The sequence below is a fragment of the Doryrhamphus excisus genome, chromosome 11 (genome assembly GCF_030265055.1).
Source record: "Doryrhamphus excisus isolate RoL2022-K1 chromosome 11, RoL_Dexc_1.0, whole genome shotgun sequence".
Lineage (NCBI taxonomy): Eukaryota > Metazoa > Chordata > Actinopteri > Syngnathiformes > Syngnathidae > Doryrhamphus > Doryrhamphus excisus.
In genome coordinates this window covers 13,656,743-13,677,744 of record NC_080476.1, presented here as the reverse complement: position 1 = coordinate 13,677,744, position 21,002 = coordinate 13,656,743, and the positions used below count along the sequence as shown (strand labels likewise).

The window sequence follows — 21,002 nt, the reverse complement described above, 5'->3', positions numbered from 1 at the left end:
TCAGATCAGAAATCAGCTATATATTAATTTCACGAGTACTTGTTTGTTGCTTGTGCCGTAATATATTCATATGTTACACCATCAGTGGTTTGCAAAGTACAGGCCCGCCGTCTGGGGTAAATTAAATATCACAAAAAGTCAAAATGTAAAGATCAGAACCTGAAATGTTTATAATAGTAAATAATAAAACTATGTATAAACACGTTTTAAAGCCTTTTTACAAAATAAAAACACGGCGTGCCCCACATCTGCTGACTTTCAGTATGTGGCCCTTCTTGGTAGAAAAAAGTTTGGACACGCCCAGATGTTGAAAGCATCCATCTTTATCACTTGAACCTATCCCAGCTGACCTCAGGCTCGGGTCTAGCTAGACCCTGGATTGGCTGTCAGTCAATCACAGGGCATATATGTACATGTTTTTAATTGGGGTGTGGGAGGACGCTACACTCAAGAGAAAAACTATACACATTTAAATACGGCAATAGTCAAGGATGCCACAGATAAAAATAAAAAAAATTAAAAATCCAGTATACAAGCCGCGGGACCCCAGAGTCACACTTTGGGCACCTATGACAAGGTTATGATGAAACTACATGAACATGTAATATTCATAACCATTCATTTCCATGGATTAACTCTACCGTCAAAGCCATTGGTCAAAATGTGGAAACTAACTCAACTATAACAATGTGGTAACTTTGAGGAAGTGAGACGTGTGTTGCATTAAAGGTCAGTAGACTTACATGCACATTACTCATATACATGTACACACACGAAAACTTCCTGTTCGGCAAAGGCAGTAACTGGAAGAAAGCAAAGAAAGTGTTTCTGAGCTGCAAGGCAAGTCCCAGTTTGTTGCATAAGCCAGTACCACCACACTCCCATTATGCTGCTGTATGCATTTTAATTATTTTAAAATGATTCACATCGTTGATGCCCTCGTGTGCACCACAGAAGTGACCAGTAGCTCCAGCTTTGCATCATCAACAGCACCGTGTTTAGTCAAACCTTTCAGAGGGAAAACCAACAATTCCAATTCCAACACTGACAACTGTGTTTGTGGGAATTTCACTGCCTGTGGACACGAGAGAATGACAACTTGTAAGATGACTTAGGAAATTGCATTCTTTTAAGAAGACAAAGAAAATACACAAGGTCTCAGTTATAACACGAAGAGTATAATTTTCAAAGGCAACAAAAAGAATGTCGTATTTAGAGATTTGCATTTTGTTCCCCTTCACGCCTCGGCTCTTGTGTCGCATCAATGAATGGCTATCAGTCCAACATCCAGGAGTTTCTGAATCTTCTTAGCAATAACCGGGTTCTTTAAGTGGCTGAGGGCACAAGAAGACAAGAGCTTTGAATTAGTCCTCTCCAAATGGCAGATGACAGGAAACGACACTAAAAGTTGTGAAACGTACTCGCTAAGCGCCTGGGGATCCTTCTGCATTTGCTCGAGGATCATGCGCATGGCCGGGTCGGACATTATCTGCTGCACCTCGGGATCGGCCATGGCTCTTTTCTTGACTTCCTCGGGACTGTCGTTCCTCATGGTCTGGCTGACCATACAGCGCTGTAAGCCCTCTGTGGCTTCCTGAGTGGCGTCGGCAGAAGGCAAATGTCAGCAACTGCACCGATCTCCATTTTTTTCCCCTTTGCGACAATCAATCTGGTTGAATCTTTGCTTTGTTGACAATACGGGGCAGGTCGCTGAGATGTAAATATTGAAACACCAACATAACAATCCTCTCAGAGGTAGTTAAGAAGGGCGGTCTTAAAATTGTGGGGTACAGAATAGTGAAAGGGATCCCTGGTGATAGACACTTCAGAGAGCATGGGTTCAGACCCAAGCACCCGGGATAAAAACCAAACAGGGAAAAAGATGGAACAAAGGAGCAGGGCAGTTGGGAGGAAATGTAGAATTAACAGCCCCTTTTTACTTTACGGGGTAACTGGCCCAGTGTGGGCGCCCTTTAAGATACCTTTGAGGAAGAATCAAGCTCCATAGCCTTCTGGTACACGTCCATCGCTTTGGAATAATCTTTCATGGCCTCCAAAGCAGCTCCTTTACGAGTGTACCCTTTAACTGTGGACACAGTTTCTCAAATTAGCTCTTAAACGTGACCATCTTGGCAAGAACTGCACTTCAATTGGAATATGACAAATCATGTTTTTCGGTGATGAAAAGGAAAATCCAACTCACTGAAGGTGGGCTCAAGTTTGATGCACTCCTCGCAGTCCTGCCCAGACACACACGCACAAATAAACAAAGACACGTTATTTAAATGCGATTAAATGAGCAGACACACGGGGTGTTTTTGGGCGACGCCGAAGTGCACCTTCAGAGCCAGCTGAAACTCCAACAGCTTTGTGTAGCAAGCGGCTCTGTTGCTGAAGAGCTTGGCGTCACTCGGGTTCCTTTTGATGGCCTCGCTGTAATGTTTCATGGCCAAGGGGTAGTCTCCTACAGGGAGCAAAATATGACTTTATTGCCTCCGTGCAATGAGAATGTGCAGCGACAAGGGGCTTTAAAACTGTTGTGCGAACCTTTAAGGAAGGCCTCGTTGCCTTTGTTCTTCTCTTCCAGGGCTAGGTCAGGATTGATATAGGCTTGTTTCTCCAGCTCTTTCAGAATCTTCTCCGCCTGCAGAAGCCAGTCAAAATATACGTGGTAAACGACCGCGCTAAACTACTTTAGCAAAAGATATTTTGTGTTGTGGAACAACACTGCAGGAAGCACATGTGAGAGACAAGCGAGTGGATGCCGTGTGAAGTTGAGCCAATTAGTGCTGAGCATACTGAAAAATCACTTGTACTGTGTAGTGCGTCCATCCACGCTCTTAAAAAAATCTTTATTGAGGCCATGAATACATATTTTAGACTAACAGGCAAGTTCCCAACTCTTCTTAAAATCGTCAAGTGTGTGTGAGATGTTATGTACCTGTTGGCACTTTTTCAAGACATCAGGAGTACGATGCTCTGTTAAACTCTTGTTGAAATACTGGACGGCTTCTTTGTACTTTTCCTGTTTGAAGTACGAGTTGCCGATCCTGGCGAGTGCCCTTAACATGGGGGGGGAGGAGAAAAGACATTCATAAGCACCTTATTTTGTGGAAGGACCCTTCCGCTACGTCAGTGCTTCTCTAATAGCGGGGTGAGCCCCCTTCGGGGACCGTGAGAGGCAAGGAGGACTTTCAATATTAGTGCAGACCTGTCAACATGTATTATGACAGAATAATTGACAAGTTTGAAGCTCTTTCACAATGCTTTTTAACAAACATCCCGCTATTATCCCATTGCAGCGGCCTCTCCTTGATCGTGGTTAATTAGTTCCAGACCCCAGTACAATAGATCCATTTCCTTCCTTATGTATTAAAGGAATATTTGCATAGAAAACCTGTTTACTACCTTATGAATACGCTTCTCCACATTATTAGAGCCCTCTAGAAATGGAATAACACCCCTACAGGTCCCCTTTACGCTCCATTACTCAATATAGTTGACAGAGACGCTCTCTCTCTCTGGCGTGCACGCCAGTGTTGCCAGGTCCGATTATTAATAGCGACTTTGGGGCTTGTTTATTGTGAAGTTGCTCGTATACGTTCCCAAGCGCCCTGCTGCTTTGGACTTGTTTTTCTACACTGATTTCACACCATTTTCACACATGCAGTATATCTCTCACACACAACCGCTAACGTGTGAAAATACCGCAACTTGTTAGACGCCATGCATGTTACATCGGAGTACCCTGGCCTTTGTCTTTGAATGCAGTGCAGGATTCTTACATTTGAAGTTTTAGTCCGTATGGCTTTTTGTGTTTGAAATGCTTAATTTAGGCCATAACCATGTCAAATGTGCACCACTTTTGTCTAATAGACCGTAGTCAACCGTGAAACAGCAAGGAACTGCAACATGATTTTTTCTTAAATGAATGCATTTGGAAGAGTGTAACCACAAAGTGGCGAGGGACTGAACAGAAACTCAATTACCACACACATTTTTTTAAATCAACAATAATGTCGTCGTCGTAGCTAAGAGTGCAGTTTGCCGCATCAAAACAACACAAGAACTTTCAAAAGATTGAAAAAAAAAAAAAAAGTTATTTTAAGATCCAGACTGCATCAGAGCCAGGAACTAAAACTCACTTTGCAATTTGTCTGTAGTCTTCACGGTTCTCTCTGCCGACCTCGATGGCCTTCTCGCAGAGCTCCCTGCACTTGTCAAAGTCTCCCTTCTCGAAGTGAACAGCTAGAGGGATCATGGAAAGGAGAACAGGGAGAATTAGCTGACATTTCGCAAAACCCACATCTGTCCCAAAGATCCTCAAATGTCAGAATGCTTTGCTTAACACGATGAACCAGACAAAGTTTCAATCTGCTATTTTACCGGCTTGATTGGAGATATAAGTCATGTTGGTAGGATCGTGTTTGATTGCTGCCTCGTAGTGCTTCAGTGCTTTCTCAAAGTCCTTGTTCTTATATGCGGCATTCCCGAGTTCTTTTTCTTTCAAGGCCTGCAGGGAAGTAAACGCTCCGAATGACACACTCAGCAGTGGCGGGAAACTGAATGATTTTCGGACTTACGTTTCTCTTGTTCTCGGGAAGGTCTTCGTCCGATGGAGGTGGGGGCTTTGTTTCTTTGGGCTTGGACGGAGGAGGAGGAGGAGGAGTGGGCTCGTCGTCGTCGTCCATCCCCGACAAGTTAAGTCCCAGCAGCACAGAGAGGGTGGTCATCACTCTCGCATCCTGCAGCTTCCTGCAAATACAAATATAGCACCAACGCAAGTCTCTCTTAGCGCTCATCTTGGCAAGTTCAAGCGCCAAAAAGCCTTCCGTCCGATTCACTCTTGTGGCTTATTTTGCTACACTATTCCATCTATTGGAGAACATGACGACAGCGACGTTGACTATTGAATAAAAACACTCGATTTACCGCTAATATACAATACGCAGGTAAGTAGTTTTTTTTCATTTTGTTACTGTTACACTTATTACAATTACATTTATGGAATTATTTTGCTCAAAATGTGCTCCTTCAATATTGCAACATTCCTCAAACCTCTCCTATACTGTACTGAATCCATATGGGTCCATGGGTCTATTATTATTTACATTTAATAATAATAAACATGACAAAAGGCTAAGTTTGTGTACTTATTCATTATATAATGTCAAAAGGCACCAAAATCCCTCACAAAAATGGGCCTGCTTGCTGCACCAGCGTGGGTAGCACTCAGTGCCAAGCCGCACTGGATCAGGACCAGAGCCCAGATTCAGGGTAATCCCGGCCATAAAGCGGTGGTTCTCAATGATTTTCTGACATGCCCCCACTGGGGGCCAGAAATGATACATGTCCTCCCTGCCTCCCACGCCCCCACCGACAGTTCACAGTTCACGCCCGTCCAATTTGAGAAGCACTGCTGTAGTGACAAAGATTGCTTTGATGTCACTCTTCCACTAGATGTCGCTAATGTAGCTTTTCAACCCAAGCACCAAAGCTCTCAATCTGCTTGGGCACAATTTGAAGGAAAGCCTCAAAGCTTCATGAAGCTGCTTCCGCCGCCCATCTCCAATTCTGACTCTCGGCCAACTTTGGCTGGAATGACAGCGATTCCACCCAAACCACCACAACAACAAAAAGTTGCAAGTTGAAAAGCAGTACAAATTTTCGCCTGGGACTTCGACCTTTCTACGTCACCCAAGCTTTCCATGCTGGCCGTGTGTGTTTACGATGGCTTCTGAGCCGGAAGAAGAGACACGGATACGTACGTGCCAAGCACCGAGGGGTTGTTCCTGAGCTGCTCCAGGAGTTCTCTGTAGCTCGGATCCGCCAAGAGCTCCCGAGTCCGAGGATCAGTCTCCAGCTTCTGATACAAATTGGGCATGGCGAAAGGATTCATCTTGGATTTCTCTGAAGAAGGAAAAAAAAAAACATGGATGCTCATTAGTGTAGTCCTCTCGGGCTGGACCGGCTGAACGCGGTGCCAAGCTGAAAAGCTTCCACTGCTCACAAGTCACACTTCCTCCAAGCGGTACTGTTCAGTTTAGTTCCACTGGCCGCAGTACAGTTCAGTTCCCTGATCAGGTTTTGCAGGCTTTCCATTGTGGAAGCCTCCAGGGGTTTGCCAATTGCCAATGTAGAATACTACATTCACAATTACTTAAAACATGAATGGCTTGCATTGTTTTTTTACTTCATTTAGGTATTTTTATACTTTAAAAACCTTAATTTAGATACATACAATTTGCTAGAATGTGTATATTTCCGACTAATAGTAATCATAGGCTGTATTAAAGCATAAAAACTGTAACAGTATGAAGGAAGGGGAACAGTTCTCCTTGGGATGGCTGTGTCTTCCAGCACAAGACATGCTCCAGTCCGCAGGTAAAAAAAATGCAGATGTTTTTTTGTTTGTTTATTTTTAAGGGCTTTACCATCAAAATACAGTGGGTATTTACCATGTTTATTTAAAAACTTTTTTTTTAAAACCTACCTGCAAGCCGAGCCTCAATGTTCTGTAGCCCCTCCTTTAGCTGCTGATTGGTCGACTCTTGCCGGAGTCCCTCTTGGTATGTCATCTTTGCATCCTCAAGCCGACCGAGGAACTCCTGCGCTGCGGCTTTACGGGAATATCCCTTGTTGATCAAGACGGGCGGGAGAATTGGCCGTCAATTTCGATTAAAGAAGAGCATTTATTGTCAAAAGGCCAAAACGAGTCACCTCACCTTTCCCCAGTCTGGCTTTATCTTGATGGTCTCACAAGCATCCTCCAGAGCCTTTTCATAGTTGCCTTTTTTGGCATAGGCGGCCGAGCGGTTACTGAACAGGACATGGTTTTTGGGATCGAGGTTCAGGGCTTCAGTGTAGCAGCGGACCGCCTCGTCGATATTTCCTGCACTCAGTGCTTTGTTGCCCTGGTCTTTTAATGCAGACACCTGCAACCCCACGAGGAGACAATTAAATACAACAAAATATTATTATATACAAAACATATATATATATATAAATACAAAACATTCAAACATGTACATCTTCACTTTCTTCAATACACGGTAGAACATCCCGACTTGGAGAATGCGCTTGCACAGCTGCTGGTGACAAGCGATGGAAGCAACAGACAGCCGTTCATGTCAGACACGTGCAGGACGCCATTTGAATTGTGAAAATTGTTAATTGTTCTGTGCGTGTTAGACAATCAAATACGTACGTTTGATGATGACGTTTGTGAGCTTTGTTGCCACTGCACGCCCCCAATTTTGCAAGTGTAAGTCAATTTAAGCTTTCACGAATATCTTCTTCCGACGTTGAGTCCACTTTGTTTAGTGGTCCTTGAACGCACCAAGTGAAAGGCAGTTTGACACTTACAGTATATGTGTGTGACTTTCTCAGACACTGCAAAGATGGCCGTGTATTTTCTATTTTTCCTTTCACCTTGTCCTTGTTCTTAATGGGTAATGCTGTGTGTAAATGCAACAGAGGTGAGCTTTAATCATGCTAGCTCTGTGCTGCTGTGCATTTTTGCTTGGTGCATAATGGTCAAATGTGCTCATATGTCCATTTGGCTGATTAATAAGAAAAAGTAATATAACCAATTGCCTTATTGATTTCTGCATAGTATGTGTCTTTGTTGTAGTTGCACTGTACATGTTCAAGTACATGTTACACATGTGTTGTTGCAGACCAAAGCACAGCAAAGGAGCATTAACACCACCACTTCATAATATATCAAATATGTTTCATTGTGTGGTTTAAGTTATTTAAGTGAGTTAAGTGAGAACTACCGCAGTATGATGATGTAGCGCCCTCTGCAGGCCTTCCGATATTGAACGCAACCTTGTGGCTCTTATAATAGAGACGCCCTTAAAAAAAATAATGGAGCGCCAAGCAATGTGGTGTTAATCAGTTCATACATGTCTCAATGTCAACAATAATAAAATGAAAATAAAATCCAGGGAAGCCATTTCTGCAGCACCGTCTGCATCCATAAACATATATCTTGGTGGCAGGCTAGCTAAAGTAACCGAAATACTCCTGCAGTGTGCAAAGCAGAATGAATTAACGATTCTGCAAGGCAGACTGTACGCATAAACACTTTAACTGAAGCGACAACCGTGTCATTCATCGAGGCTAACCCTCGTCTTAAAGCTTATAGCACTCACGTTCGCCTAGCTAGGCTAACTTAGTTTGGAAGAGTCACTGTGATCATGCTAGCAGTGGCAGATTTGCTCAGATATGATCAATGCAAGGACCAGATTGGCAGGTAAACTACGCCGTGTTATTAGATCATAATATGGACGATGTCAAGTCATACAATGATAGGTTGCACAGCTGTACAACATTGCAGTGGACAATCATCAACCGTGGCCAACTATACCAGCATACAATAAACCGACATGAGCACATATTGAAGAAATCGTTTATGTTACACATACTACGTACAACATCAAAGCCTAAATAGCCAAGCAGCTACAACGTGTTAGGAGCGGATTGATGCTAACCTTACATGCAGTGGACAATCAAGCTAAGTTAGCTGACTGATTTCAGTGTGCCCATGTATTGCCATATCTACGCTAGCATCCGGATGGTTCTTTTAAAAGACTCGAAGCCGAGGAGAATCGGAACATAAACTACTCGAAATACGCACATCTAAAGTTTTGGAAAACAGAAGGAGACCTGATTTGTACGGCACTCACTTTCTCCATGGTGCAAGCATGAGGTTCCTTCCAGAAACTACTGTGGATTTAGCTCCGCCCCCTCAGCAGGGCACAGGTTGCCAGTTGTGAATGGCGAAAACCCACAGTCGAGGGTAATAAATATAATCGCTGGAATTCTGGAAAATTCCAGAAGGAGCTGGAAACGCCTAGACGCGTTATAAAAGTTGACAAAACCGTATGCCAAGATAAAGCACTCAAGTTTTAGAGAAGTAGTCCCGTTTTTCTATTTAACTAGTAAAATTGTTAAAATTATGGATGGAGGAGTGGCAACATACTGTCAAACCATGACGTAAGAACAGGATGTTGGCGCAGTTAAATGAATGAAAAATTAGGAATATGATTACACAAAACTTGCATCTGTATGTATATGTCACCTAATATTTTAAACTATTGGGATTATCTTCGGTGACTCAGAAACGAAACACATGCTTTCGACAAAAACGTGATTTTAAATTGTAGTAGAACTTCTGATTTTATGGCTTGACAGTGAAGTATCCATGACTCAATGGCTGCAGATACTCTTGGCGCCGAGTGACTACCGGATTTTTTTCTTCTAAATTCTCTTCTAAATACTCGTACTAATAATAGAAAAATCGAAGTTTATTTCCAGCTAAAATTTCCACAAGTGTGATTTCACGTGGCCTTTTAACGTTAGCCCCTAGACAAAGCTGATTAACGCTAATTGTCAGACTGCTAACTAGCATAGTTACTTGTTGTTAGCCTGCTATCAGGACTGTTTATAAAACGTTCATTCGGCACAATTATTCTATTATTCTGTTTATTTGCTATATTCTGTTTATCAGCTTTATTTAGCTAGCATTTCACAACTATGATGAGAAGGAATGAAAATCTGTCAAGCAGACCAACAGCAGGTTTGTAGAGAAAGCTAATTGACAATCAATGATTAATGTACTCAGCACACCTAGGCACTATCAATGTCGTTTTTGCAAGTATACTCATTGTTAATGCATAGATTTACCTGACCAAGAGTATTGGTGAACATTCCTCTAACGTTTTGTGTCCATCAGGCTGCGTCTCCTTGCCGCTCTTCAATCAGAAAAAAAGAAATCGAATTCCCTTGACGTCGACTCCGTCTGAGAATAGATTCTTTTCTCACACCGAGTTCATGCCGAGTAGCAGCTCAGCAGCCCAGGGTGCTTCAGGTGAAGTAGTCTTTCAGGCTTGTTTAACCTTTATTACAATAGTGTGCCGATTTCCATTGAGTGAAATGAATGCACCATGAATTAAGAAAGTACTCTTAACCTTAAGAGCCTCTTAAAACTCAGCAATGCGACATATTGAGGGAATTAAACTGTGTGTTCAGCTGTCTGCTCAGTCACAGAATAGAATTAGGATCAAATAGGACAATCATTTGCAGCTGCAGAGAATTATGCCATGCATTTAAAAAAAAAAATTCTAGGTGCCTACAGGGCCTCGGGTTCCTCTTCTGATGCTTATCCAAGTCACCAGTGGAACAAACGGGACCAACCACCATCTACGCAGCCACAACAACATGGCAGTTATAGACCTGCCCCAACTATGAGATCCTACACACCTATAGCGCATCCATACAAATTTGGACGAAGCAGGTAAGTTGTTATGCTGCTAGGACCTGATAGAGCAAAACGAAAAAAAAGGACAACATCACACGGTTGCCAACAGCAACAGCAAATCACCAAAAATGACAAGACAACAAACACAAATGTGATTTTTCAGCAACCCAGCGAGACAGGATGATTCTGGATCTGCTGTCACGTCCAGGCAGAGACAATGTCAAACTTCCACCAACAGCGAGCGGAGACCTCATTTGGGGTTCTCTCAGACGAGCCAGCAGTCCGCTCACTCTCAGGTCAGACCTCTGCCTCCTCCTGTCCAGCCACCCAGCGGGTTTGCTGCTCAAACAAAACAACCATCAAACAAATGGAATTTTACAAACAGTTTTGGACCACAGAATTCCACTTTAGTGGGAAAAAAGAGCTCAAACAACCCCCAGACTCACACTCCAAAGGTACTACATGTTCCTGAGTAATATTTTTATGTGTATGCAATCATTGTGTCCTAATTTTTCTTTTTTCCAGGGTGAAAATAAACCGAAAAAACCACCTTTTGACAACTCACTCCGAATCTTGACTGTAGTAATAGACGGCATGAGACACTGGAGTCGGTATAAAGACAAAGTGCCGTACTTTTTCGAGATATTTGGTTAGTGAATCACTGGTTAGTGTGTCTACTGTCAACTTCATGAACACGTTGAACATGATAGCGTGTGCTCCTCTCAGCCACTCTCGACTCTGCCGTCACCCTCGGTCGCCACGGATCCAAGAACTTCCTCTTGAGAGACGGCAAGGAGGTTGTGCAGTGTATCTTCTATGAAAATGTGAGTAGGGTAAATACATCAAATAGCACGGCGTCATTTAGAAGCCATTATTATTGATATCCCACTGGGATACCTTGGTTTTATTTCACTGGTGTGCCTTAGTTTTTTTATAGTATGCATTTTAAGGCTAGGCTTACATGAGTTTCAGATGTCAGGCACAATGAAACCTATTTGATACTGCGATATAGTTTACAGTAGACTGTAGTTTACAGTAGAAGAGATTACAAAATCAATCAATATATATAGTAATTTAACATGGTCTGCAACTATAATTACATGATACCTGCGTGGTATCTATAGATTTATAGTTGTGAAAATGTGGTAACCGTTTTTGGTGCAACTAAGTAAAATTGGATCATTTGTGCAAAACAACATCCAAAATACATCAGGTGGAATACATTGTGTTCAACCAAGACTATGCATTTAATTTCTGAATACTTTCAGCAACAATTTTTCTCTCAATTGCACCACAGGAGCAAGAACTACCTCGTCTCATCCGGGGTCAAGTTCACCGCTGTGTGGGTAACTATGATCGCCACCGAGATGTCCTGGTATGTGTGTCGGTCAGGTCCGCCCAGCCCACGGAGGTCAGGAACAGTCAAGAGGCCGTCAAAGCCTGCGATGCTCACATGAGGAAACTGGTCAGATTGCTTTGTGAAGTGTGACCAGTTCAAATGTTATGCCAAGTAAGACATATCGGTGTCGTTGTAGGGTTGTAATTCCTATACGGTAATATATACACAACATTTAGTGTTCATGAAAGGTTCAAATTGGTTTGCAGTGTTGTGGGGATAAAAAAAAAAACACAGTTGGAACTCGTGTTGGTTTTTGAGTTAATTAAAAAAAAAAAAGGAAAGTGTCCCTCTTTAGAATTATTTTTTATTACAAAGAAAATCACAGACCATCAAACAATGTTAAGAGATGAATTCCGATAAAGCAACCACAATGAGGTAATCTCTCAAAATACAACTTTCAAAAACAGGCAGTTAAGACTGACATGATATATAAAGTACAGTCATTTTATGTACAGTCAAACATCACAATGGGGGGGATAAAAAGCAAAGTATCTACCAAAAACACCAGTGCTGAGACTTTACACACAGTGGTTCAAACAAGAAAGGGGAAAAAGACCAGTGCGATAACACCAATCTGTCCCAGTATGAGGTCCAAACTGGTATCTTTCACAACCTTTTTTTTTCAAAATATGGCAGCCTTACATGACAGTCATTTGTTGATGTCAGGGTAGGGCATAGTTAAACCGCAATGGTTGAATGGAGAATTGGACGTTCCAGTCCAAAATGCTTCTTCGGTATTTATGTCTGTGGTACAATAGAGTTGTAGTTGCAGCTCATTAGTGGGCACTCATCTTTGGGGGAGCGACGACTGAGAATCTACACACATGTTGGAAGTTTAAGGAAAGTGTCCATCATCATCACAATCCCTGTGTGAGACAAGAACACGTCTTTCACTTTGCGATCTAGAGCAGCGGTCGCTAAGTTTTTATAATAAGACCTTTTGGTCAGGTTGGCATTGCAGATGTTCTCAATTGCCTTACCTGGATAAATAAAGGTTGAATACAATGAAATAAACAAATATCGCTGTTTGACGTGTCCGGTAGCACACTCGCTAGCGTAAATTGAGTAAATTGAGGTTGTGCACTAGAACGTGAACACATGCAAACAACTACGACGCATTCAAGGACCATCAAACAATGTGAGATTTTTGCGCCTGAACGTTTCCCGCCGCCGGTGCTTGGGGACCCGTGTCGTACATAGCTGCCTCGTGCTGGCAGCTTTCCTAATAATAACGAGGGAACTTGGATTCACCTACTTTACCCGTGAAACCCTCTAAAAAACATCCATAAGCTTCTAACAACATTTTAGATACATACTACTTACAGTACTTTTGGTCAGCATTACCGGATTGATTTCACGGAGCACATAGCTCCTAACTAACGCTACTTCTGTCACCACCACGAGCATAGAGAACACGTTCTGTGTTTACGATCCGTCATGGCAGACTCTACGAGAGCCAACGATGACTACTTTGGGACATATGGGGACAGCCTTATCTTTCTGATCCTGAGTAGCCTGGACAGGCAAAAAGAGAGGGTGAAACGTTGGCGCAGACGTGGGCCGAGAGAGTCGGGCTCGGCATGACTTGTTGGCGTTTCTGCAGCACCGAGTGGCACACGGTGTTAGCCTTGGTTGGGGAAGGCTTGGCGTATCTGGCGAGGAGGACACTGCTCCAAAGGATTGCGTCGCAATGAAGAATCGTTAGCGTGAACTAAACCTGCGGTGGTAGAAACATGTTTCCCCCAACGTACCCAGAATCAAGTGGAAAAGACGCTTAAGTCACCATGATATTGATTCTGGTCCACGGAGCACATAGCTACAGTACATACTGGTAACAATATCACTGTATACTGGATTAATATACAGATCACAGCATGGAGCATCGGTTTTTGGATGTTTTTCGAGGGTGTTATAAGCGAAATAGGTGAATCCCAATGACATTGCATTCATAGTGAAAACACAAAGAAAAGGGAAAGACGTGTTGTGGTCTCACAGAGATTGTGGATGATGTGTAAAATTCCCCCTAAAAGTGCTGCGTTTAACACGAATAAATGTTAGACGAGTTAGATGAGTTGGCAGTGTGCAAGGACAGTGAAGTAGCATCGCGTCATACGGATGATGACATATTTGCTCAACAATAAGAAATGTTTTTTTCATTTGTAAAACTTCTTTCTACTTGCGACTGGCGTCCCGATGCTTAGATGGAATGTTTCGTGACATAACGAATGGGAAAAATACAGCATTTGTTTTGCTTCTTGTGGTTCCAAGGATTATAAAACGTTCCTATGAAGTGTTTTTTGTTCAAAGATTGTTTTCCCATGTCGATGAAATCATACTGCATCATAAATGGAAAGCAAAAAACAAACAAACAAAAAAAAAAAACTTCACAGAACAGGACTCCCTTTTTTTCAGCAGAAATGCCAAAATGTCTGAGATGGCAACCTGATATTTGTACTTAACTTTGTCTTTGTTATATTGAAAGGCACAAGTTGGTCACGTCACGTTAAAATCTAGAGCAGTTCTACCATTTACAAAGTTCTCATGCAATTTGACAAAATCCCTTCATCATCTCCCTGCCTTTTGCAGTCCTGTTTGTCCTGAAGTATTATTTCTGTAGACAAGAGGGAACGACTTACATTGAACAAGCGATATACGTACACAAATAATTCAAAGGGGAAAGGATGACATTTTGGACAACATCACTTCATGTTTTTACTGATGTCCTTGAAGGAGACACATCAAAATCCAACAAAAAGTAGCGTCTTTGAAAGCCTCTTTTTGAGTTCACCATTTTTAGAAGTCAGTTCGTTCATATTTACAGTTGAAGCGCTTTGCTGAATAATTGATTGCGTCAGTGAAAAAACTGGAAGCGGCTTCTTTGTGCACACAATTTTCCAGTCTCGGAATAGTTCAACAGAAGAAGGGAATACAAAACACACACACACAAAAATGCTGCAATAAATCATCACATCAAAAGTCCTTCCATTTTTCCACAGCATAGCCAGGAAGATGGGTCATTTATTAGTTTATTAGACGAAGCACAAGGGACCTATTTTCACTCCAAACATGTACTGTAGGATGACGATGACCACAGGCTTCCCAGACAGCATCACCGTTGGAAAATCCCGGTTGCTTTTCCATGAAATCCAGCTCAGAGAAAGTGTAACGGCGGTCAAAATCCAAACTATAAGAGCGTGGGCAAAGGGGTGGGAGACAGCTGCTCCTTTGGTGCATATTTGGCAAAAAAGGGCAAAAAGACGGTGAGCATCACCCCGACAATGGCCAACATGTACCCCCAGCCCATTTGGCACTCGCCAGCATTGTAGATGTCAGAGTCTCCGCAGAATGATCTGACCAGGGAAGAGTTGAGCCCGAATGGGTAGACCAGCAGTCCCGCAGCCATGATGAAAACTGCAAAGGAGACACAGGAATGCTTTTAAAAAACGCACATTATAATGTAGTGTGAGGATGCTTATACAACATGGAGAGCAAACGTCAACTATATGTAATGACCGCCACAGCCACATAGGGGCAGTAGAGGTTTTATAATAAATTCTGCTCATCCAACAGCAGTTTGAGTCCATTCGCTTGCAATGGTTTATGATAGTGCTACATTATTTAGAATTAAATTGGAGAATATACATGGTCCCCCTCACTTCAGGGGCTTGTAGAAGAAAAAAAACTCCAAACTATACATCCTTTTCCCCGTGCCCTCTACAGGCAGCCGGAGAGCATTTGACTCCCAACAAATTGACTCATGTTTCATGGCCCAAAGCACCCGGCGGTTATCGACTGAGCTGCAAGCTATCATTGCAGCTCTTCGTCATCCTGAGTGCTGGCTGGCGTTCCGGTCAATGTCAGGTGTCTCGATGCTTAACGCAACGTAGAGACGGGGAGTGCTTCTTTCGTGTATCTGACCTGATTTTAAGGTTGTGGAACCTGAAGGGAACGTAGCAGAACACAATGCACGTGACAGCCTGACAATGAAAGTGGCTTCTCCTGTGGCCTTCTTGGCAATCCGTAGCAGGAGAAAAGCACAATAATGGAATAATGGGCACAGAGAAAGAGGCTGAATGGGTAATCTCGTCAGAGTGGTTTCTCTCATATCTCAGTGCTGACCTTCCAAGCTCAGAATGAAGTAGAACGGAGGTGGAGCTTCGTGGTACTTTTGGATCATTTTCATAGAACTTTGTTTTGGAGAAATGTCAGTGCCGTCCTTCCATAGAGAGGAAATGTCAGCATTCTTTGGTACTTTATTGAAATACCCGAACAGCAGTGCCGGCGAGAGCTAGAGTCAGCAACAAGTCAAAGGCAATAATGAAGGAATGAATGAAATTAAATGAATGAATGAATCTGACCGCCAAGGTGGAGGGTTTACATATCCAAGCAATACCCTCCAAAGGGGTCTTGTAGGAAAACAATGTGAATTCTACTCTTCTTTTTCTTGTTATCTTCTTAACTAGCAAAAAAATTAGTTGTAATTTCTGGAAAATTAAATTGGGGAGGCAGTTTTAACATCATGGGAATAAAGCCAAAATATTGTGGGCATACAGTCATAATATTATAAAAACAATTACAAAGATTAAATTGAAATATTTGGGAAAAAACACAGCAAAATGTGGAAAAGACCGAAGAGTGATGTTGATACTAATAATAGAAATTTATTGAAATGTATATAACTTCTGGTGGCATGGCGGTCGAGTGGTACTCCGGTTTCCTCCCCCATTCCAAAAACATGCCAGGTTAATTGGCGACTCCAAATTGTCCATAGGTATGAATGTGAGTGTGAATGGTTGTTTGTCTATATGTGCCCTGTGATTGGCTGGCAACCAGTGTACCCCACCTCTTGCCCAAAGTCAGCTGGGATAGGCCCCAGCTTGATGGACGGATGTTTTTCAGACCCGCTAAGCTAACATAATTGTTTTTTTTTCCTATTCATTCCTAGCAAGGCTGCACGGCGGTCGAGTGGTTAGATCGCAGACCTCACAGCTAAGAGACCCGAGTTCAATTCCACCCTCGGCCATCTCTGTGTGGAGTTTGCATGTTCTCCCCGTGCATGCGTGGGTTTTCTCCGGGTACTCCGGTTTCCTCCCACATTCCAAAAACATGCTAGGTTAATTAGCGACTCCCCAAATTGTCCATAGGTATGAATGTGAGTGGGAATGGTTTATATTTGTTTATATGTGCCCTGTGATTGGCTGGCCACCAGTCCATGGTGTACCCCGCCTCTCACCCCAAGACAGCTGGGATAGGCTCCAGCACCCCCCGCAACCCTCGAAAATGAAAATGAATGAATGAATATATAACTTCTTAGCATATTAACAAAATATCAAAGTGGCCCTTGCATCATTTAATCCACGGTGGCCCTTCCTGGAAATGGTTTGGGCACCCCTGGATTAAAGGTAGGGGTTCCTTTTCCTTTAAAATGTCGATTTTCAGTGATGGATGGGTTTTCACCCCAGGATATGAAATCTTTGTGCTATACGTAGCATAGCGACGCTAATAAACCTGAGCTGCTTCGATGCAGTCAAAAAAAAAAATCAGACTGTTATACTTTGCATCAAGGTTGTAGTAGGTTCCTTTGGTCGGTGACCTTTGATAAACAATAGTTGATCTGAAATATACATTGAGAGAATATTAAGCTGTGCCAGCTGTCACTCCATCTTATTGTTGGTTCTTCATTCCCATGAAAGGGTTTGCATGTATGACTTCTTTAGATAATCAAAATGTCAATAAAATATCTATATAACCTCGCACTGCTCGCTATACCTGTCAGTCAAGACGACTAAATGAACCCTGACTCTTCTCTCCGCCGTGCAGGCCGGTCCACCACGTTGACGGCGGCGCGATGGAGATGGAATGGCTTTGCGGAGCAGGAAGATGGGTGATAACCTGGCAACCATGCGTGACTCCGAATCAATTTTGTCACACACACCTCTGACACGCTAACTGATTCTTCCCAAGATCTCAACACACCCGAACAATAGACATTATACAAGCCGAGGCCGCCTATAGAAAAAGCTGTTACATCAGAAGTCCTGATATTGCTTCATATCTCCGTGTGCGCCATATTCCTCATAATGCTCCTGTTCTGGCTGCTTTCATTAAAGTGAGAGCGCTCGCATCCAATCTTATTCGTCCCCTCTGACATATGTGTCACATATTCCCGTCTAGACTAATACTACTACTACGACTATGCAGTACTTTCCAAATGTTATACAGTGTTGGAACAATAGCAATCTTTGACCGGCAGGCTAATTAACCAACTGATTAACCTTGGGTGTCCTCTTCACTAGCCAACGTGCACTTTGAAGCATTTTAGGACATTGAAAAATAAGACAGCTAGTGGGTGAAAATATAGTATATTAGATGTGTATGGATGTGTAAACACCAGGGCTGCTACTAACCATTACTTTCTGAGCCGATTAATCTCAAGATGGTCGTTTCAGTTAATCGAGTGTTCAGTTCGGTCCAAATCAATATCAACCAAACACAAACGATTAGTCATTTGGTCCATATCGGAATACAGGCAAAAATGTCCATCACTGTTTTCCCAAAGTCAAAGCTGATGTGTGAATATCCACTTTTGACCCCCCCCCCCCCTTCCAAGATAATAGGTCTGCTTTCAACTCCTACCAAAAAGGTGAATGGTGCTAGACCTCTGGGTTATTCCTGCCCACTTTGCGTTCCAAGCAGAACATTACCTGCCGCTTTTGTCCCCTTCAAGGAATCCTAACAATACGCCCACGCAAGATGGATGCCTGATGGAACCGCAAACCTGTTTGATGTCACGGTACATCAAAACACATTATCATGTCGCGACATGCACAAAAAACAAAAAAACATTCATGCTCTCTCGCTGCCAGGAACAGCGGCTGCAGTCTCCCAGGAAAACAACGTCTACGTCAGTGGAATGAACATGACAGTGTGTACTTCACAGAGGCAGTACTTGGAAGACAGGATGACCTCAACCGGGGCGGCTCTACTTTCTTGTTTGTGTGCAGGTACTTTGCTTAACGTCAAGAAAGCAAAATGCTCAAACTAGTTCTGATACTTCACGTGAAGGTCTGATCACCTTCTGATGAGCTTTGACATGCGGTCATCCATCTTGGCAGTCAAATTCACTCATTCATTCAGCAGAGCATGATAATACAATGCATGTATCTTGCTGCCCCCCAGCTGGTGCCGGTGCTGTCAAAAAAAATCACAACCAAGCAACTTCTTTTGGGGGTTTGGTACCCCCAAAAGGGGGAATTCCTCATTTTACAATACTTCCACCCCTTCAGGATGAAGCAAGTACACCCACATCAATGTTGGGATGCCTCCACGTCATACTCAAGGTGGCCTACATATATAAATAATATACCGACTTGGAAATGTACAAAGTCACGGTGTATGGATTTGGCTGGATTGGCTGACGTCATTGCAGCATCCCAATGAATGCTTTATGGGAAACCTTTTATGGCGACAGTTGGGTATTTTTCCATGTCAAAGTCATATTGGTACATGTTTGCATATTTCTTAGTTACAGTGTTAAGCTTCTGTGTGATGAATTGAGTGTTTTATAGCATGACTTCCTGTGATGTCCAAAGGCTTGACAAGCTCCTCCTTGCGTGTGCAGCGTAGCTCCTGATTGGTTCATGCCAAAGAAAGACATGTCATTCTCTTGTTGACTTGTGAGCGTTGAAACAATTGGAAGTCGTTTTGAAGTAAAGATTTGGATTGGGCCAGAACAGGAGAAAAGCAGCGGCTTACACGTGGGAATTGACGGGAATTTTGATGGCATTGCAGACGTGGAGGAACGAGTTTGCCGAGCGAGTGCGGGACCGAGCACATCATCGTCCCCAGAAAGCTGCTGTGGATACCCGACGTGGTCATCAATGAGTTGTAGCTGGCCGCAACGACGCAGGAGCCAATCACGGCGCAGAAACAGGTGGCGTTTGGAGTGTTGTGGTGTTCTCAACACCACAGAACTCAGAACTTATTAGTTAGTCACTGATGAAACAATCAGTCGTTGACTGACAACAATGACTTAATTACGTACAGGAGCCTCAAGGCTTAGCATTAGAGCCGCTGGTTTTGCACCACGGCGTCATCTTCATCGCATCCCCGCTCTTCCCGTTCTTTGTTCCACAAGCGAGCAGCAAGCATAAATAACACAGGTGACTTGATCTCCGTGTAGATGATATTGTGAGATGCGGAAAGCTGATGTAAATTAGGTGCTGATTTACGGTAACAGCCTGAGGCCGTCAGCCAAATGTGACCCACATACGTAAATACACCACACTGACAAATGACACGTTCATTAATCACAAGTCAGGTTGCAACATCCGGCAATATTCAAAGTTGCACATTGTCAGGAGGAATTTATATAAAGTGTATTTCCTCACGATATGTATGAATAATAATGTTAATATCTAAAATAATTGTACATTTATCTCAGCTAAATCAGGTACAAGGTACACTCAGACATATGTAGTGAGCTTGACCGCCTCAACGCAGGGCTTGAGGAAGTAAGGAAGGAAGGAAGGAGACGGATCATTCTGTGTGTGTTCTTGGACTAAATAAACTACACACCCACACACAATACAGACGCCTGAAGGGAAGGATGGAACGTGCGTTTGACAGGTGGATTGCTGCGGCGTGTAGTGATGTCGACTCCGAGCTTAGCTCTCAATTGACCGGTCCAGCTATGTTCCTACCGGAGCTTTGGGTAGGGACCGAAAACACAAATCATGGGTATAAGTGGCTTGGGAATACCTCCGGATCCACTGGGAGGAGCCGGAGCAAGTAGTCAATCTTGGCTTCCCTGCTTAGTCCGCTGCCTCCACGACACAATCTCGGATAGGTGGATAAGATCGATAGATGGATTAACGATTCCCTGGCTGAAATCTGTCTGTAGTGTCCCAACTTGAAATGATCCACCATCAGTTTTCACACGGAGTCACCAATGCATTGTTTGGACACTCAAACAATTTGCGAGGCACACTGTTTGGCCGTATGAAAACCGAGACATGCAGTATTTGTGGCAATAATCCTACAATGCGACAGTATGCGACAACCGAGGTTGTACTGCAGTATATTTGGTTACACGGCCAGGACTGAGTTTGACCCGCTAATAAAAATGCGGCCTCTCCAACAGTCTAAGGGTAATTTTTACAAGTTAAATATCAAAGACAACAGTCTAAAGTGCATGGTTTGAACCCTGTGTGTTTACAGATGACTCAGTTCCAAATGGAGATGATAACAAAGGGCGGTTCTTCAGTGGCGTGTCTGCAGGAAATTGCTTTTTCACTGGCCTCACACACACCAGCATTTCCATATCAATCTAGAAGG

The 21,002-nt window shown here is 43.1% G+C and overlaps 3 protein-coding genes and 1 long non-coding RNA gene across 5 annotated transcripts in view; 2 read left to right on the top strand and 2 right to left on the bottom strand.

The window, feature by feature from the left end:
• Positions 1-1,156: 1,156 nt before the first annotated feature.
• Positions 1,157-9,732, bottom strand: stip1 (stress-induced phosphoprotein 1). Of its 2 annotated transcripts, none has more exons than XM_058086417.1 (14): positions 9,694-9,732; positions 6,726-6,935; positions 6,494-6,635; positions 5,769-5,910; positions 4,584-4,755; positions 4,387-4,513; positions 4,146-4,248; positions 2,942-3,062; positions 2,548-2,644; positions 2,340-2,464; positions 2,204-2,240; positions 1,983-2,086; positions 1,422-1,594; positions 1,157-1,334 (listed from the first exon to the last, which is right to left on the bottom strand). In XM_058086417.1, the coding sequence occupies exons 1-14, from the start codon at positions 9,715-9,717 to the stop codon at positions 1,262-1,264; spliced, it is 1,650 nt and encodes a 549-aa protein (XP_057942400.1). In that variant the 5' UTR covers positions 9,718-9,732; the 3' UTR covers positions 1,157-1,261. The 2 variants fall into 2 exon arrangements, with proteins under 2 accessions (XP_057942400.1, XP_057942401.1); XM_058086418.1 differs by lacking the exon at positions 9,694-9,732 and adding an exon at positions 8,694-8,856.
• On the top strand, positions 9,046-16,974 carry LOC131137943 (spermatogenesis-associated protein 22). The gene is made up of 7 exons (XM_058086419.1): positions 9,046-9,586; positions 9,743-9,877; positions 10,135-10,303; positions 10,431-10,722; positions 10,793-10,916; positions 10,994-11,091; positions 11,565-16,974. Exons 1-7 carry the CDS (start codon positions 9,544-9,546, stop codon positions 11,754-11,756), a joined length of 1,053 nt encoding a protein of 350 aa, XP_057942402.1. The 5' UTR covers positions 9,046-9,543; the 3' UTR covers positions 11,757-16,974.
• The window catches only part of LOC131137944 (LHFPL tetraspan subfamily member 7 protein), a 73,378-nt gene continuing 64,333 nt past the window's right edge, over positions 11,958-21,002 (bottom strand). The window contains exon 3 of the mRNA XM_058086421.1: positions 11,958-15,077. Within this exon, the coding sequence (XP_057942404.1) occupies positions 14,851-15,077 (227 nt within the window). The 3' untranslated portion in view covers positions 11,958-14,850. The remainder of the gene's footprint in view (positions 15,078-21,002) is intronic.
• Positions 17,058-20,974, top strand: LOC131137945 (uncharacterized). The gene is made up of 3 exons (XR_009132002.1): positions 17,058-18,459; positions 18,533-18,670; positions 19,458-20,974. It is a non-coding gene; the product is annotated as an uncharacterized LOC131137945 (long non-coding RNA).